Raw genomic sequence first — 19,534 nt, 5'->3', positions numbered from 1 at the left:
AGCCACACAAAAGGCTAACAGCCATGCTATGATCAGAGGCTGCAGCATCCAGCAAAGCCTTGCCTGAGCCAAACCTTCTTGAAAGGGCTTCCTTAAATGACAGTCTTCACCACCACAGCCCCCACGTGAGCCCTGCAGAAGCTGGAGAATGGTATTTGCAGGTGAAGAGAGGTTAATTGAAACTGATGCCAAGAAGAGCTTCACTCAGCAGGTTCAGAGGGCTCACCCAGGCTAGCAGTAGCACAAACACACAGCACAGGGTTCAGGAGCCTTTCGTTTTTCTGACCTACTCATTCTGAGGGGCTCCTGTCCTGGTTTTGCTGGGCCAGAAGCCCAGGGCAGCCATGGGCTGCAGGCCATCAGCAGTTGTGATCCAGCCAGGAGAGATGACTGCAGCTGGCTCCAGGTGTATCCCAGACCACCAGCATCACACTCCAAATAAAAGGGGAAGCTTGCTGAGGAGAGGGAGCCTCCTGCTTGGGCTCCTAGCAGGACCCTAGGCACAGAAATACCTACACCTCTTCAAGTCTGACCATCCCCAATTGTTCCTCTCCAGACCCTTAGAATTAGTCACCTTCCTGTCTCCCCACTTTCCAGACTGGCTTCTCACTGGCCAAGCTGAGTGCTGCCCTGGTTGGACACTCACCAGGCAGCACTGCCATGGAAAAGCTGCATCTGTTGTGCCTTCAGCATGCTGGGGCTGGGCAGCACTGGCACAGGCTGGGCTCAGAGCAGAGCAGCACACAGCATGGCTGCACTCCTGTGCTGCCTGGAGAGGCAGCTGCAGAGCCTCCAAAGCTCCTGATGCTCCCTCAGGATCACTTGCCCAGAACCACAGCCCAGGTTAGACGTTTCTGACTTGCAGCTGACTCGGTCGGTGCCTGTGACAGGTACAGCTCATTCCAAACCATCTCTGGTGCTGCTGCTGCAGGAGACAACCCAGCAGGACAGAAACACTGCTGTTAGAGGTTCCCTCAGCACTCTAGGGTGCTCCCAAAAACTGCAAGGCTTCTCTTCAGGTCTCTGTAACTTCCCCACATCCCGATCCACCCCGCAACATCCTGCTACAAGAGGACAATCCTTTCCCTCCCTCTCTCCAATAAATTCCTTCCATTATCTATCTCCAGGTTTTGCATTTCTCCACCATCTCCTGACTTGTTTCGTTTTTGGCATTTTGCTATCCTACTACAGCTTTCCCCTGAAGCCTAACAAGGGAAACCCTTCCCTGTTACCCATAGGACTCTAGATGCAGTCCCCGCAGTGTTTTAGTGACTCAGCTAAGTGTTTCTTTTAGCTTTCACCAGCCGTCAGAGCACTGCTGCTGTCCATCTGCACGACAGCTTTCAGCAATGAGCTGTCACCTGAAGTGCAGGAGAGATTTTACAGCCAGGACAGGTAGCTGCTGAAGCATCTCCCAGTACAGCTCTTCATACTGAGAGCTCGATGACAGCTACTGAATATCAGAGGTTTGGGATGGAGAGAGTCCTGCAGTAAAAATCTTCCAAGAAGTCTGAGACAAGAGGCAAATATCTACAGGTTCCATTGCCTGGAAGTTCTCACAACTGGAAATCAGCAGCTTGGTCACAGCCCAGGCAGAGCCAAGGTGAGATCTGGAAACAGAAGTCACAATTTCCAGGCTATGCCTCAGCGCTGGACTCCATCACCTGAAGTGAGCTTCCTCTGTGAGCACAGCTTAGTACCCCAGCACTGCCAATTCTCACATTTGTTCATTCAATCTCATCAGGTGGTTTCTGGGAAGCTATTATAGGAACATCTGAGTTCAAGATAGATTCTCAGAGTTAATGTTTTCTCAGCAAAGAGCATGTGAGCAGCCCTGCAGCTCCAGAGCACGAATCACACCTCTGCTGCTTACAGACCTGCACAGGCACACCCTGCAGAACAGGGATCTGAAACCAACTCTCACAGCTTGGTACAGAGGTGAAGAGGTCTGACCCGGTTTTTTAATGCCCCCAGACAGCAGCATTGCTACCCAGAGACTCCATCTTCCCTCTGACAAGATATTACATTCCCATTTGCATTCAATTTTGGTCTCCTCCAGTATCTTCCTGAATTTCACAGAATTAGCCAGGTTGGAAAACACCTTTGAGATCATCGAGTCCAACCTAACACCTTCTAATTAACTAACCCGTGGCACTAAGTGCCTCATCCAGCCTCCTTTTAAACACCTCCAGCCATGGCCACTCCACCACCTCCCTGGGCAGCCCATTCCAATGCCAATCACTCTCTCTGCCAGCAACTTCCTAACAACATCCAGCCTGAACCTGCCCTGGCACAGCTTGAGGCTGTGTCCCCTCCTTCTGTCCCTGGGTGCCTGGCAGCAGAGCCCAACCCCACCTGGCTACAGCCTCCCTGCAGGCAGCTGCAGGCAGCAATCAGCTCTGCCCTGAGCCTCCTCTGCTGCAGGCTGCACCCCCCCAGCTCCCTCAGCCTCTCCTCACAGGGCTGTGCTCCAGGCCCCTCCCCAGCCTTGCTGCCCTTCTCTCAACACCTTCCAGCACCTCAACATCTCTCTTGAAATGAGGGAACCAGAACTGGACACAGCGCTCAAGGCGTGGCCCAGCTCAGCCCTGCCACTCTTCTCTTCTACAGTTCCTCGGGCAGGAATGTGCTCAGATCAAAGCCTGTGACACAGGCACAGCTCCACTCCCACCTTGCCAGGAACACCTCCTCGTTTAGGGCTTGGATGAAGAGCTTCAGTGCCTGATTCAGAGCAGTAAAGGCTTTGCTGCTTCTCTTCCCTTGGGCTCAGAGACTTTGCCTCCCTTCTCTCCTCGCCTCCTCTCACGCACACCTTGCAGCTGGCTTCCACTCTGGATATGGAAGGAAGGAGAAGCTGAGGCCTAGGAGGCAGGCAGAGACCCCAGAGAAATGCCGTTGTAGAGCACAGGACAGGCAGGCAGCGCTGCCGAGTGCCCTGCAGACATTTGTGAGCAAGCAGCCGGCGCAGAAGGCAGCCTGCACGTTTCATGGGGACAGCCACACTGCCTGCTCGCCTCTGCTCCTCCGGCACCCCTGCTGGGCTCTCACGCTGCTGGCTCCTTTGCCACAGCCCTGTGCCTGTTCCGCTGCCCGAGCAGGAGATTCCACTGCAGGCTGACAGCGCTGCAAGGGCCACTCTGCACAAAGATATGCTGTTCTGGAGTGCAGTGATGAATTGTTTCAATCACATCTGCCTGTCCAGAATGTGCCTTCAGAACTGGATCTTCACAGACTGCAGCCATTTATGGATTGACTGCCCAGAGTGAGGTTTCTTGGCTTCAAGATGACACCTAGAACAACATGGTGTTTGGATGGGGATCTGCTTTGTTACAGCCAAGTATCTGCAAAGCCCAGCAGAATAATGACTGAGAAAGAGTGGTGAGCTGGTGCAGGGGCTGGCAGTGCCAGAACCTCAGAACACACTGCAGCAAGGAGAGGACAACATCTCAGCTGCAAGGCCATGCTGGGAGAGCAGAGATGTGCAGAGGGGGTTAGGTGTGACTGGCTGTGAGCAGAGGAAGGCAGGCTGGCTCAACTCCAGTGCCAGGCCAAAGCTGGCACACTACTGCTGTACTGAAGATGCACACGCTGCCCCAGGGGCGGTAGGCAGGCTCCCTCCCTCGGGCTGTACGCAGCCTCTTAAGCAGCTCTGCTCACTCTGCAGTGATCTAAGAATGCAGTCTGTAGAGATAAGCACAGGGACTGTACCACCAGCTGTGTGCCACAGCCCCTTGGGCCCTGGAGGTGGCTGTCAGGGAGCCAGCCCTCGGGATGCACAGCTCTGGGAGGCCTCCGAAGCAGCGCTGAAAGGATGCCAGGTTCAGAGAGGAGAGTGGAGCTGATGGCAGCAGGCTGTGCTCAGCCAGCTGCAATGTGTAGCACCCTCTGCGACTGCTCTTCAGAGACAGGCAAAGGGATGAAGCAGGAGAGTTGAGAGAGTCCTCCCTGCCTGACAGCTTCCAGCAGCTTTTAACATGCATATGCCTGGGTGGTCTGCAGCACTGCACTAGGCTCTTTAGCCTGAGTCTGAAGAGAAGGTGGTTGTGCCCTGCAGCCTCAGCTTCCACCGGGTGCTAATGCTTAGAGAGAAGCTCAGCAGGAAGCTCCAGAGAGCTCTGTCGATGATGGGCTTGGGGATGGCCCATTTGATCGTACAGATGAAGCCAGTTCCACCTACTGATGAAATTCCCAGCACTTGAATGAAATAAAGGCTGGAGTAAGTGTCCTGGCAGAATCCCTCTGGGAGCCCTCTCTTTTCCCTCTGTCACCACTTGAAGGGCAGTCGAGGCTCATACAGAAGTTCTCTGTCGTCCTGAACTGGCCAATTTCCATCCTAGAAGATTCCATTCTCTGGGATCCAGCAGCACATTCTGGGCACAAACACACAACCCTGGGATTCTGACTTGGGCAGATTTGCACCCACTGCATTTAGCAGAGCTGCACCAGCGAAGAAAACTTGAGGCCAGTACTGAGCGATGAGCAGGTGGTGGTGGTTGGCACCGAGACAGCATTCGCCAGCTACCTGTTCCCTCTGGCTGCTGAACATCCACCCTTGAGCCTGCAGGTTTGCCACAAGCCAGGACTAGGATATTTTGTGGCAGCTCCTGTTATAATGTGGCAATGTCCCACTTCGCCTCCTTACTGCGACAGAACGGAGAAGCTGCAACCACTGCAGAGGGGAAGAGGATTCTCCCCATCGTGCACTGCAGGGCTCTGTTAGAGGATGTCTCTATTATCCCAACTTTTCTGTTTGGGTGATCATTTCTCACTTGGTCAGGATTCTGTAACTGTGATGAATGCTTTTCTGAGCATCTAAAGAATCTCCCAGTCTCCCAAGTCAATGTGTGGTTGGTTGCTCAGTCACCTTCAGGTGTTCAGGTGCTAGACTGTCATTGCAAAGTCCCACTCAACAGCCAGCCCAAATGGCACCAAGCTGTGTGGCGCTGAACTCAACGGAGGGCAGGGAGGGCATCCAGGAGAACCTTGACGGATTTGAGACGTGCCCGGTGCCAGCTGCAGGAGGTTTAGCAAGTCATAGTACAAGGTCTTGCAGATGGGTCAGGTCAGCCCTAGACACAAATTGAGGCTGAGTGCAGAGCAGGGTGAGAGTAGCCCTGCAGAAAAAGCCTTGGGGATGTTGGGTGCTGAGCAGCTCCCCAGGAGCCAGCAGTGCCCTCATGCAGCCCAGCAGGCAGCCAAGTGCTGGGCTACAACCAGAGCAGTGCAGGCAGCAGGGCAAGAGAGAGGATTGTGACCCTTGGCCCTGCTCTGCTCAGACCTCACCTCCAATCCTGCCTTCAGCTCTGCTGTCCCCAGCACAGGAAGCACACAGAGTTGCCGGAGAGAGTCCAGAGGAGGCCACAGAGATGCTGCCAGGGCTGGAGCAGCTCTGCTGTGAGCACAGGCTGAGGGAGCTGGGGGTGTGCAGTCTACAGAGGAGAAGGCTCCAGGGGACCTCAGAGCTGCTGCCAGTGCCTGAAGGGATCCTGCAGGAAGGCTGCAGAGAGACTTTTGCTGAGGGCATCTGGAGACAAGACAAAGGGAAATGGTTTAGAGCTGAGGCAGAGCAGGGCTAGACTGGAGCTGAGGAAGAATTTCTTCAGTACAGGGGTGGTGAGAGTCTGGCACAAGCTGCCCAGGGAGGCTGTGTCTGCCTCCTGCCCTGGGGGTGTTGCAGGCCAGGCTGGATGAGGCCTTGAGCAGCTGAGTCTAGTTGAGAGATGTCCCTGCCCATGGGTGGGGGGTTGCAGTAGATGATGTCTGAGGTCCCTTCTCTGGGCCATTCTATGACATGCAAGGATCTCAAGATGCTATCCCAGCCAACACTGATGAAGCTTTTGCTGTGAGATGGAGAACAGCAGCACAGCCAGACTCCAGCAGGACTGCTTCCAGTTACCATGGCAGCCTGTCAGAGATTCACCAGGGTTCCAGCTCCCACCTGTACAGGTATGGATACCCCTGAGAAAGAGGGAATATCCTGGGAAAGGATCATCACCCCCCTGTTTGTCCCTAAATCATTAGAGCCAGCAGGGCACTGGTTTGAGCAACTGCATTCCGACGCCTATGAGAAGAGGTTAGCACAGTGCAACAGCCACCAAAAAACTCCAACACCACTTATGCAGGAAAATTATTTGCTCTGATTTTCCTGCCTGGGTTTTCAAGGTGCCTGCTTTGAGCAGCAGCTTCCTCCCTGCATCTGATCCCAGCAGCAAGCCCCTGTCTGTATATAGGGCAGCAGAGTGCGTTGCCATGGCAATGACAATGAGCTACTTACATTCAACAAACCCACTCCTGTGGGGTCCACTCCTCTAAGTATCTCTATTTAATTATTAATGTTCTACCTAAATAGCAACATCTTTCTGTTTGGACCAAACATGCTTATATAGGCAGAGGGAAAATAATAAACCTGGAAAGTAGAAGCCTTTGTTCAGCAGCAAAAACCAAGGTGCAGACAAGCCAGAGAAGAGCTTCCTGCATGTGTACTGCACCATCTGGAAGGGAGAGACTCTTCCTCAAGGCCTGTGTCCATCACATCTCTGTCCTCTCTTCTCTGCTTTCCAGCACAACCAGCAGCCAGGACACTGAGGGTTACAGAGGGACATGTGCAGTGGTCTCTGAACACCAACCACCAGTGCATTCCCATAGAGCCACCAGCCTCACCCTTGGCTTCCAGCCATGCCAGCCCAGGAAAGCCTTCCAATCTTTGGCTATGGAATGTATCACTGAAGCCAAATTCTCCTGGCCCCAGGACAGCTCCAGCATCCACCCTTCTCCTTCAAGTGTGACCACAAATGTTGCAGGTGGATTTTGGGACCTGAGTGGTGGCATTCAGGCTGCTCTAACACTAGGGACAGTTCCTCATGGATGTTTCCAAAGTTTAAACATTCACAGACATCCTCCCAGCAAAGCAGGCAGCAGGACAAGCAGAAGCACTCCACAAGCAGGATGAGGCCCAAGAGTCCCAGGGTGCTCACCCATGACAGAGCCCAGGGCAGAACAGCAAGCTTATCGGCATGGCTGTTTGGTGTGACCTGCAGCCTGCCTGGGGCTGCCGCTCTCCTCGAGTGCTTGCAGCAAGCATGAGGGCACTTGTGGCAGCAAGTCAAGTAGTCACAAAACATCCTGATGGTGGGAGAAGGTCATCTCCTAGTGACCGCTCTGCTCTTCACCCTGACCAGGTGCTTTCCATCTCTCCTGTCTAGGAAGGCATTCCTCACAAAATGCCATTTACAAATTCTGGTTTCACTCCCACAGGAGTGCTCCTCAAGGACTGAGTCAGGAGAGTTCTGCCACAAAGCGGACACAACATCCCAGAGCTCCCCTGAGCTTCTGACCACTGGTTGGAAATTTCAGCTCAACATTCTTATTTATATTGCCCTTTTCCATTCTACCCCAGAGTGTCTCACGCCCACACCAGGGTGTAAAGCAGAACGGGCACAGAAGGTGTCCCTAAGCCTAGCTGGCAAGGTACCACACGAAGCGAGAACGACCAACCTGCAGCACGGCTGCGCCCAGGCTCAGCTACCCTGCTGCGCCTGCTGCTCCAGCCCTGCCCTCCTCCCTCGGGTAAGGCTGGCTGCTGGTCATGAGACTCGCTCCCAAAGGCCAGACGAGACTTGTTGGTCGGTTTTTGGCCTCTAAACCCCCTGAAGGGGTCTCTCTTGGCTGGAGACAAGAAACTGAACAAATGAGCTCAGCAGAGCTGCACGAGTGGAGGAAAGTGCTCCAACTCCACGCAACAGAGGAGCCTCTTGAGTGGGAGCCCCAGCTGCCTGTGGATGCTGACAGCATTGAACCACTTGCCAGGCTCAGAGGAAGTCTGCACACATTGCCCTGGCACCTCGATCTCGTTCTGGCAAGCAGTATGTGCTGACAATGGTAGAAGCCAGCACCGGATGGTTGGAAACCTATCCAGTTCCACATGCTACTGCACGTAACACCATTGTTGGTTTGGAGAGACAGATCTTGTGGAGACATGGAACTCCAGAGAGAATTGAGTCAGACAATGGTACTCATTTCAAGAACAATCTTGTGAAAAACTGGGCCAAAGAGCATGGTATTGAATGGATCTATCACATACCCTACTATGCACCAGCTTCAGGGAAGATTGAACGCTACAATGGTTTGCTGAAAAACACCCTAAAAGCTATGGGGGGTGGAACTCTGAAAAACTGGGACAAACATTTAGCACAAGCTACCTGGTTGGTAAATAGTAGAGGTTCAGTAAACAGAGCAGGACCTGCACAATCAGAATTGGTCCAAACAGTAGACGGTGATAAAGTTCCTGTTGTACATGAGAAGAATCTGTTAGGGAAAACTGTTTGGGTATTTTCTCCTTCGGGCGAAGGGAAACCTGTCCGAGGGGTGGTTTCTGCTGAAGGTCCTGGTCATACATACTGGGTAATGCAGGAGAATAGTGAAATCCAGTGTATTCCACAGAGAAATCTAACCTTAGCTGAGAGAGTTTAAATTCAAGCTGTTAGGAGTTTTCTGTTCTAGGTAACATCGGCGCCCAACACTGAGAGAATCTACGATAGAATCTACAGTACGTGAGCACGAACCCAATGTCACCTGGGAGTCCCTGTTCTGAGCTTTTGAATCACCTACATCTGATTGAAGTGTGAACTGAACTTGTATATATTGTTTTAGTGTAAATATTGGTTTAGATTAGATTGGATAATTCTCAGCGATACTCTGAGCGAAGTAGACAAGGGGTGGATTGTGCTAGTTTGAAGCAAGCTGGAATGTTTTGGTAACAGAACTAGATAACGGGCAGTGAAATGAAAAACAATTGTGTCTACTTCTCTCACAGTCACGCCGAGAACTTTGGGAAGAAGAAAGACCTTTTCTCCATTTTGTCTCTCACTCTTGCTTTTGCCTTAGACCTGGTCACATCTCATTAACCCTGCTCCTACTAACCCTGCTCCCTAACCTCTTGGCTGCACCTCTTTTCTTCCTGAGAACTGGGGTAAGGTTGAGAGGGGCCGGGGGGAGGTGTTGGGGTGGTTTGAGAGCCCCTCCTGGGGACTCAGGTTTCTGGGAGGGGAGTTGTGCTTTTGTATTGTTTATCCTTTGTATATTTCTGTATATAATTGTATATAACTGTATATATTGTAAATAGCTGCTTGTAAATTTTGCTAGCTGTAAATAAATTGCTTCATCTATATTCCCAGGGTCCCTCTGAGTTAGCTGGGGCAAATTCAAAAGTGTGGGGGGGCGGGGTAACCCCCAAACCATCACATTGCCCCTTTGGCTGCGTGGCAGCTCTGCCCTGGCCACCTGCTTTACCACCCGATCAAATTCAACCCCCTCCTCTTCTAGATGCTGCAAAATGTGTCCCCAGGAAATAAAACAGTTGCTGGGGGCTAACTCCAGTCAGCACCACACAGCCCCCACACAGCGGGAGGGGAGTCAGGAAAAAAAGCAAACCTCCCAAGTTGGGATGAAGATGTTTAAAGGATGGCAAAGGAACAAAATGGTAATAATGATATTAACAGTAAGAGAATTAGACTACACAAAAGGGATGTACAATGAAACTGCTCTCCACTTGTCAACCAGTGCCCAAGCACAGGTCCCAGCCAGCCTTGCCCCTGAACATGACACCACAGAGCCACAGGATGGGCTGGGCTGCAAGGGACCTCCAAAGCTCATCCAGGCCAACCCCCTGCTCTCAGCAGGGACATCCTCCTCTAGAGCAGGTTGCCCACAGCCCTGTCCAGCCTCACCTGCAGTATCTCCAGAGATACTCAACCACCTCCCTGGGCAACCTGTTGCAGTGTTCCAGCAGCCTCCTAGGGCAGAACTTGTTCCTCACATCCAGTCTGCTGTAGTCTGGTTTGAAGCCAATGCCCTCACCCTAAGGAGAATGTGAGAGCTTCCCCAGAAGCTGGCTCCAGTGAGTGCACCTTCAGAACCATATCAGGCTTTGTCTTCCAGCGTTTAAAGCCTGAACTGCACATGGTCTGGAACGTTCCGCTGGGCAGTGTGGGTCAGCTGCCCTGGCCGTGCCCCCTCCCGGCAGCTCGTGCCACTCCAGCCTCCTCGCTGGCAGGCCTGGCATGGGAAGCTGGCAGGCCCTTGGTACAGTACAGCAACAACTGAGCCTGTCACCAGTGCCATTCTCATACTAAACCTAAACCACAACACCCTGCCAGCTCCCGGGGAGATCAGCTCCCTCCCGACCCGCGCTGGGCTGAGGGAACCCTGCTAAGGAGTGCTGGGGCAGCCTGCCCCAGGAACCTGTCCACAGCTGAACAGCACCTGGAAAACACCCTGGCACATGGCTGGTGCCATCCCCAGTGCCTTCCGGTGTCCTGCCTGCACAAGCAGCAGCCCTCTCCTCTTACCTCAGACCTCCACTCAGCAGCAGACAAGGCCAGGCCTCTCACGCAGCTGCCATGCTGCTGCTTCTCCTGCCTCCTTCTCACCCCCCTGCTTTGCCTTTTTCATCCCTTTTCCTGAGAGACTCCTTGGAGCAGGGCTCTGGTCCTACTGCCTGATGTGCCAAGCCAGAACAGACCATGGACACCAGAGCAGGAACACTGTCACACAGTGACACAATGATAGGGGCTGGAAAGAACCTCAAAGGATCATCCAGTCCAACCCCTCTGCCAGAGCAGGGACACCCAGGGCAGGGCACACAAGAACACAGCCATGGGAGCTTGGAAAGTCTCCAGAGAAGGAATCTCCACAACCTCTCTGGGCAGCCTGCTCCAGGCTCCAGCACCCTCACACCAAACAAGTTTCTCCTCATGCTGAGCTGCAACCTCCTGGGCTCCAGCTTGTGCCTCTTGTGCCCTGTGCTGTCACTGGGCACCACCAAACAGAGCCTGGCACCTTCCCCCTGGCACCCACCCCTCAGCTATTGACAGACATTGCTCAGAGCCCTCTCAGCCTTCTCCTCCCCACACTAACCAGCCCCAGGGCTCTCAGCCTCTCTCCACAGCAGAGCTGTCCCAGGCCCTTCAGCATCCTCCCAGCCTCCACTCGACTCTCTGCAGCAGGTCTGTGTCTCTCTTGGACTGGGGAGCCCCAAACTGGACACAGCACTGCAGGTGTCACAGCACAGGATCAGGCTCATAACCAATTCACCTGGAAGCAGAGCCTCATTTATTCAGACATTATTTATTTCTCCCTTACTACAGAAGTTAGGAGACCCAACTACAGCCTAAACCCCTGACAGGCTGGAGGGAAGGGATCCATCCAGAGAGACTCAGACAGGCTGCAAAGGTGAGACAACCATCTGAAGTACAAAGCCAAGTGCAAGGTCCTGCAGCTGGGTTGGGGCATAAATCCAGGCTGGGTGAGCAGTGGCTCCAGAGCAGCCTGGAGGAGAAGGCCCTGGGGGTGTCAGTTGGTGCCAAAGTGCCCAGCAGCCAGCACTGGTGGCTGCAGCCCAGAGCCAGCTGTGTGCTGGCTGCAGCCAGAGCAGGCAGAGCAGCAGCACAGGGAGGGGATTCTGCCTCTCTGCTCTGCCCTGCTCAGCCCTCACCTGCAGCACTGCCTCTGGCTCTGGGGCCCCAGCACAAGAAGGGCCTGGAGCTGCTGGAGAGGGTCCAGAGGAGGCCACAAAGATGATCAGAGGCTGCAAAACCTCTGCTGTGGGGATAGGCTGGGAGAGTTGAGGCTGTTCAGCCTGCAGAAGAGAAGGCTCAAGGGAGACCTTAGTACCTGAGGAGGCTTCAGGGGAGCTGGAAAAGGTCTTGTCACAAGGGCTGGGAGTGCCAGGATGAGGGACAATAGATTGGAGCTTGAGGAGGGGAGATTGAGACTGGAGATGAAGGAGAAAGTCTTTATACTGAGGGTGGTGAGACCCTGGCACAGGGTGCCCAGGGAGGCTGTGACTGCCCTCTCCCTGCAGGTGTTCAAGGCCAGGTTGGATGAGGCCTTGAGCAAGCTGTGCTGGTGGGAGGTGTCTCTGCCCATGGCAGAGGGTTGGAACTGGATGAGCTTTATGGTCTCCTCCAACCCAAACCCATTCTGTGCATGAATGATTCAGAGCCTTTGCTTGTCTGATTGCTTCAGGTAGGAATTACTGTGGCAGTTCCTCACTCTCAACACCACCCCCTCAAATGAAGAGCAGCTCCGATGGCCAGATCCCCTCTCGTTCATCCATTGATCAAGAGGCCTGCTGGAAACACCTCACAGGCTACCACAAACTTCCTGTGCAATACTGGACACATCACTTGGCCTCCTGTGCCTCAGCCCTCAGCAGTACCAGGGCAGGTAAAGCAGCCTGGTGACACAACCCTTAGCAAAGCAATACTTGTAAATGCTTTAACACAAGGAAATGGGAAGGGTCTCCCAAAAGCAATGCACTGAGGGCAGCTGCAGAGCTGCTCTCAGCTACATCCCATAACTCCCACCTTGGGAACACATCTCTGCTTACCAAACCAGGACCACCAGCAGCTGTGGGGTGCTGTGCACGCGAGAAAAGCCTCCCCACTGGGGCCAAAAGTGCTCCCACCACATCTGTGGCTGTGCAGGAAGAGCTGGGTCAGGGCTGGCAGAGCAGCAGGCATAGCCAGAATGGTCACATTACACAGCAAGGGCAGAGCAAGTGTCACACCTGTCCTGCATGCTCCCCTGCCAGTTACTGGCACCAACAGGTTCTGCCTCCTCAGCAGAGATGCAAACAGTGGACACTGGGCTGAGCTGGGAGCTCTTCATCCCAGGGAGAGCAGCCATGCAGGGTCTGTTTCAGGGACATGCACAGGTAAGGCTCCTGGCAAGTTGCATGTGTGGTCATCTGCCCTGCTGATTCCAGCTCCAGGGCACGTGTCAGAGGCTGCTGCAAGCCCATGCCACAGCTCCAGCCACGCTGCTGCACTTCACACCCAGGGGTGCAGGACTACGCAGAGCAGCAAGTACCAGGGCCCTTCCCAACGGCTACCAGTGCCCAGCAAACCATGTAGGCTGTGAAGGAGGCCCTGCCACACGTGGTGTGGATCAGCAGAGCCCAGCACAGGCACATCACTCACCAAAGGCATGGGGCAGTGCCCTCAGCAGGGCAGCACACAAGATACCTTCTCTGCTGCCAGTCTCTCTGTTACACAACTCCTTTCCTTTTTCTTTCCATTCATAAATCTCTTCAGGCTGCCCACAGGCAGAACAAAGAGGAGGAGGAGGGATCAGCTCTGGGATGAGAACCCACTGCTGATGCAAGCTGTGTCTGTCTGACCCAGCAGCACTATGGATTGGTACCAGGCAAGGGTGGGGTGGGCAAGCTCACCTACCCCTGCTAAAACGGCATCAGTGCGGGCAAAAAAGCAGAGAAATTGTGACAAAGAAAGGAATTTCATGCAGCAGTTCAGGGAATTCTATCTGGTTTTGCTCAGCCCTACATACTGCCAGCAACAGCCAGCAGAATGCCCCTGCTAAACCCCCAAATCCCTGCTTCCTTCACACAGGGTCATGAATTCCCAGGGAGCATATCTGAGGCTGTGACTCTATTTTACATCAAACTATGAGAGATCAAACAGGGCCACTGCTGATACTTTGATTTCAAAGAAAACAAGTTCAGGAAAAAAAAGCATCATTAAGGCTGTGGTTCGTCACCACAAAGAACCAATTCACCCATTTTATAATCATTGCTACTGCACTTCTGAGGTTCTTGGGGCAGGGATTCAACAGGGTAGCGCCTCAGCTAGTGATCATCTGTCTCAGCAGCCTCATTTCTGCTGCTGCCATACCTTCCAGACTGAAAGGCTTTCAATGGGCAGTGAGATGTGCCTGACTTCCAGAGCTGGAGCTAAAATCTCTAGGTCTGTTCTGCATGACAACAAACAAAGAAAGCAGGTCCCATGTTTCTGGGAAAGGAATGGTATTCCCACACAAACACAACGGGCAACATTTAAATACTGTGCTTTTCACTTCAAAATGCTCTTAGACAGGAGCCAAATCGTACAAGAGAGGAGTAACCAGCTCAGTCTGCCGGCGCTGGGCACAACAGCTGAACTGGGCTGCAAGAAAGAAGGCAGATCCCAAGTCCTTTGTCTAGAGTGGCCTCGGCCACCTGAAGCAAAGCAACAAGATCTGCTTGGAAATGAAGAGCAATAAGCTGTAGATGGTTGGACATGCTGCTAATCCCTGCTGCTCTGCCTCAGGACAAATGCAGCACAGTTCACTACATCTCACAGAGCAGGGAAGTGAAAAGCAGGTGTGCTGGGTTAGCCTTCCAGATGTACTCACAGTTGATGCATAAAAGAGGGGTTGCAACTAACCCACAGGTCATGATACCTAAATATCCCATGCTGGTTACTGTGACAGATAAAACAACAGTGAACCCCAAGATGCAATGACAGCAATCACAGTGGTCTCAGGCACCTTGGGGTGCAAAAGCCACCTGTAATCTACTACCACGAGAACAAGGACATCCTGGGTTTGTTCTCCTTGAGGTGAGTGCAAGAAACTCCCTGGACTCCAGCCGGATAAGCTCTTAAAGGAAAAAGACGTCCAGGGACAGGATTATCTTTTTTATTCGCATTTGCACAGTACTGAGTGCAGCTCCTGCCACTAACCAAGGCTTTGACTTTCACACACATCTATGGCAGTAGAAGATGCTGCCCTGAAGCCTCTCACATCTCTCCTGGAGTTTTCTAGCACACAGCTGTGCAGGCAGCACTCCGGACCAGCGCTAAGTCCAAAGACTAAAGCAGAAATTGGAGATGGTTTGCAGGAAGCTGCCTGACTCCCTATGGGAAGTGAGTGAGAAGTGCTCACCCTCTCCTTCCACAATGTCTTGGATATGGAAATTGCCAATAACCGGAGCAGGGATAAGCAACAAAGCAGCCAAGAGCCAAAGAAAAGTTTGCTCTCTTTTTAAAGCTAAGTCATATCAGACATAACCCCTGTGGAGATCAGCAGAAGTCCTGAGATCACAAAGCAGCGTTCAGTGTGCCTGAGCCATACCACACCACTTCCTCCACAATCCTTACCAGGTAGTAAGATATGATGATGAAAACAACTAAGTAAGCATAAGTGGGATGGGGGGGGAGGGGAAGCCCAAGCAGGTGGTCACTCTCCTTAGCGCACAGCTATCTGCACTGATGTACAGTGGCAGAACCAGATTAGATAGGTTACATCTTTGCCAGAAGCCTAACCTGAAGACCGCTGTACACCAAGGAGTCAGTGACTCACCCAGCAGCTAACCTGAGCGGATCAGCTCAGCTGGTTCAAGGTAAGGAAGGAGCCTGTGGGAAATGACAGTGGCCTCCAGCAATTAAATCACCTGCCTGGCCCTGATTCCCTTCAGCCAGAAGTGCAGCAGCTAGTTCTCCTGCAACAGCCTTCTGATGGAAACAGAAATGATGAGCAGAGATCCCACCCCCCTTCAAAAAACAACCCTAAAGGCTCCAAAGACCAACAGGCAAGGTAAGCAGGAGCCCCCTCCTCAGGCAGCTCTGTGTGGCAACTTGTGCCCAGACCAGAGGACTGCTTCACTCAGGGTTTCAAGCAAGATGACTGATACTCTCCCCTGTATGATATTAGCTCTAGTTAATGGAGTTTTCAACAATATCTGCAGAGTTCCAGCTCCTCATGGGGATCATAGCAGGTTTGTTGTGCACTTTGTGGTGCATATCGTTCACAAAGGCTGGGTGCATACTGAGGAGCAGTGCAACTGGAGCAGAGATGAAGCTTGCCTTGCCCTAGGCTTCCTTGCAGAATTCATTCTGAATTATCATTACTATGATTACTAAGGTATTAATATTCTAATACTCAAACAGTCCTTTGCTGCTGCAGTTCCAGCACAACAAGCAATTGGTAGCAGGCTCTGCAGAGCCGACGGCAGGCTGTGACACACTGCTCGCACAACTAAAGCTGAAGGGGAAGGTTTGCATCTTCAGCTCATCGCCTGCCTGCAGATGTCAGCTGCTCCATGTCCTGCCCCTGTCAGATCTGCAGCCATCCCTGTGCCTCAGATGGAATCACCTGTGCACACATGTGTGTGCTGAGGCAGGGACGCCAGCTACCACCTCTCTTTAGACATTCTTTGTTCTGCAGGAGGAGCTGGGTTACACCACGACAGTTTTTTTCCAAGTGGGAATTAGTCTAGGAGGGAAGAAAGAAAAGCAGCCTTGGTTGATTCTATGGTCTAGTTGATTGGACAGGGCTAGGTGATAGGTTGGACTGGATGATCTTGAAGGTCTTTTCTGACCTGGTTGATTCTATGACAATACATGCCACATCTCAGGTGGCTGTCAGATACCTACACAGTTAGGCTGCTCAAATGAAATCATCTAAATACTTAACGTGCTTTCCCAGAATGAAGTGCAAACCAAATAATGGCCAGCAACAGCTGGAGCTGAAGCCAGATCTCATACCTCCAGGGGCTAAATTCAACTCCTGAACTCCCCAAAAACATTCATACCTGACAGCCACTCAGCATCTCAGCCAGAGATAAGCAAGATCAAGGCAAGTTTTCCTTTTGATGTTTCATCTCATACAGTAAAATAGCAGACCTTGAAAATGCCTGTCTGGAGCTATGCTGACAGTGCATCATCACAGCACGTTTCTTGCAGACAAAGAAAGTGGCAGCCCCCTGTAGACCCTCTCCAATAACTTAAGAGTACAACAGATGTGCCCTCCGGTCTGCGGCTATATGGACCAGGCAGAGGAAACCGGCGATTCCTCCGATCCCAAGTCCTGACCTTGGCCAGTCACGTTTCCAGCAGGGAGACAGAGAAGTCATCCCGGGCCCCACCTTGAGTCTGAGCTGCCCCACCCCCCCTCGGCATTTTCCCAGCAGCATCCAAAATGCCCTTTTCTCACGGGCTCTCTTCTCGGGTGGGGCAGAGCAGCATATTCTCCGAGACTGGTCCATTTTCCCCTATTGCCTGGGAAGCATTTCCAAGGAATTTCCACACTCATTCCCACCTCCGACATCTCCAGCCACGGAAAAGCGGCAGGGCAAGTGCAGGGAGCTTCAAGCTTCTCCTGCCAGGCTGCCGGATCAAGACAAACGGAGAAGGCGATTGGAGAGGGTGGGCGGTGGGCTGGAAGAGCAGGCAGAAGCGGGGACAGCGCCTGTGGCCCCTCGCCAGTCCCATCGACCCCGCAACAAAGCGCCCCCGGCGATGCTTCAGCCCCGGCCACTTAGTGGAGCCGCGGGGCGATGGCATCGCCCTCCGTCCCCGTCCCCTTGCACCGCGCAGTACGGCAACTCTCGCCTCCCAGCCCCGAAAAACCCCGTGCGAGCCGCGGGCAGCCGAGCGCCTCGGCCCTCACCACGGCGGCTCCGGGCACCGGGGCGGCCGGGCAGGGCGTGGACACACGGACACGGCACACGCACAGACGGGCACGCAGGGGCAGGGACACGGCACACACACACACACGAGCAGGGGTGCAGGTGCCGCCGGCAGGTACTCACACCACCAGCCTGGAGATGATCCATGAGACCATGGCGCTGCCCGCCGCAGGGCTGGCTCTCCCTGCAGGGAGGGCTCGCTCCGGCTCCTCGCCCGCCGCCGGCCGCCGCCCGAGTGAGCGGGGCGGGCGGCTCGGCCATCCGGCCCCGCAGCCTCAGCGCAGCCTCACTGGCGGCGGCGCCGGCAGCCAACGCGCAGCCGGCCCCGGCCGCCCAGATTGGGCAGGGCCGGCGGACGCCCCCGGGCCCTCGGCGCTGCGGGAGGAGGAGGAGGAGAAGAAGCAGGCGGAGGGAGCCCCGAGCCCCGGGGAAGTACGAGTGAGGAGAAGGTGTGCGAGCGGGCAGGGGTGCGCTGCCCACGCCGTCACACAGGGCACACGGGCACGCACGGTTCTGGGCACGGCGGCCGGGCAAGGCTCGGGCAAGCCCTGTCGCTATTCAATAGGAAAGGGGCGCAACTAAGAGAGGGGCTGCTCGGGAAGAGAGGAAGAGACTGCCGCACACACACACACCCCCCCCCCCCCCCCCCCCCAAAGCCTGCAGGTACCGAAAAGGGCATCAGCCACACGGGCCAGGTGAGTCCCCGCCACCGCCACTGAGGACAGCCAGCAGTCTCTCCTCCACATCCCTTGCCATGAGAGTTCTCACAGCTATCAAGTACGATTTCCACAAAGAGCCTTTGCCCCCACGCAGAACAACAGATGTTGGTTTGACCTGCAGGTTGTTCTTCCCTAAGTTTCCTTTGGGTTCCTCTTTTCCATTGTTACACTGGCAGATGCCAAATGTTATTAGGTTGCCAGAAATCATCTTCCATGGCTTTGGGCTTTTCCTTCATGCAGAAGCACACATGCCAGTAGGAATTCATGATACTTTAGCTTTGTGGTAGTCCTTATACCTCAAGCTTCACGTGGAGGTTGCTCGGTGGAGCAGCTGGCCTGGTTTCAGGCCTTAGGGCCACCTGCTGCACTGCAGGGTCCCTGCCTCCATGCCCAGCACATTGTTCTAGGACCGTGCATCTGCAGCAAATTCTCGTCATCATCCTGAGAGAGCAGAGCTGAAAGAAGCTGAAACTCCCTGATGTAGCATAAGTAACCTGTGAGGAACTCTGCTAGGGAGAGACCAAACGATTCCAACGAGAAACAGCAGAGCTAGAGCCTGATCACCAGCCTGTGTTTACAGCTGGTCACAGCCATGCTCACGCTCCTGTCTCTTTCCTCAGGGGGACAGTCATCACCCAACACCTTTCTTCTGCTCAGCTCAAAGTCCTCCATAACAGGGCCATCTTTTACTCTGCAGGGTCTGTGAATCTGGTCTCCAGAAAGCAAACAGCACCCAGAGCTACAGCTGCAGCTATAGACACACCTGCGGCACAAGCTCAGCACCTCCCGTCCCACGGCTCTGCTCTCTGCAGCGGGTCCGTGCCTCCAGCAGAGGGAACTTCCACCTCACCCCGGCACCTCCTCACCCGCTCCCTTCCCTGCAGCACCGCTGCCGCTACAAACACGTTCTGCTGACGGAGGTTGTGAAGCGTGGCAGGAGGCCTGCGGCAGCAGCAAGGCTACAGCCTCGTGTAGACTGGTGCCCGCAGAGCACAAAGGCAGGACTGGGTAGTCTGTTGCAATAAGCAGGTGTAAATGGAGCATCTTCTCCAGTCAAGGCTGCTCTCTGGGAAAACGACCTTCTCCCAAAGAGAAGTGATGAGACCTTCCAGCCCAGCCCCCAAGGCAGTGGGTCGGTCTGGGGCTGCCTTGCTTGTGTGCGGGCAGCAGGTAGATAGTGGGAGATCTGTCACCCCAGCCTGTCCACATGTCAGGATTACTCCCCGTGCAGTGTAGTGCATGCTGGCAGACGCTCCACGACATCACACAGTGCATCGTGTGAGATTATCAAGGGTAAGGCTCAGATCTCTCTGCATGGATTGCTGTAATCACCACACCACGCAGGGCTGTCCACTCGGAACTTGCTGTGTGTCTAAAGCACAGAAAAATGGATTAACGGGGGAAGATGCCAGATCATAACAAGAGGCAACACAGAGGACAACACCCAAAGCTGCAGCAAAATGTTTCAGTGCCCAAAGCATAACAGCCTCGTGGCTGCTTGGCTTCTTCCAGCCCCTTCCAGCTCACCATGCTCCCTGCAACCACTCACCGTCAATGCTGGCCTGCAGCT

At 53.9% G+C, this 19,534-nt stretch overlaps 1 protein-coding gene and 1 long non-coding RNA gene across 2 annotated transcripts in view; one reads left to right on the top strand and one right to left on the bottom strand.

The window, feature by feature from the left end:
* Window positions 1–17,555, bottom strand: part of REEP1 (receptor accessory protein 1) — a 75,172-nt gene extending 57,617 nt beyond the window's left edge. The window contains 1 exon segment of the mRNA XM_064151710.1: window positions 17,369–17,555. Within this exon segment, the coding sequence (XP_064007780.1) occupies window positions 17,369–17,400 (32 nt within the window). The 5' untranslated portion in view covers window positions 17,401–17,555.
* Window positions 17,556–17,889: 334 nt separating this feature from the next.
* On the top strand, window positions 17,890–19,069 carry LOC135179653 (uncharacterized). Its single transcript, XR_010304066.1, has 2 exons — window positions 17,890–17,940; window positions 18,662–19,069. It is a non-coding gene; the product is annotated as an uncharacterized LOC135179653 (long non-coding RNA).
* Window positions 19,070–19,534: the final 465 nt, after the last annotated feature.

The sequence above is a fragment of the Pogoniulus pusillus genome, chromosome 11 (genome assembly GCF_015220805.1).
Source record: "Pogoniulus pusillus isolate bPogPus1 chromosome 11, bPogPus1.pri, whole genome shotgun sequence".
NCBI classification, from domain to species: domain Eukaryota; kingdom Metazoa; phylum Chordata; class Aves; order Piciformes; family Lybiidae; genus Pogoniulus; species Pogoniulus pusillus.
Note: the sequence above shows the minus strand (reverse complement) of the source record. Positions and strands in the feature narration are given on the sequence as shown.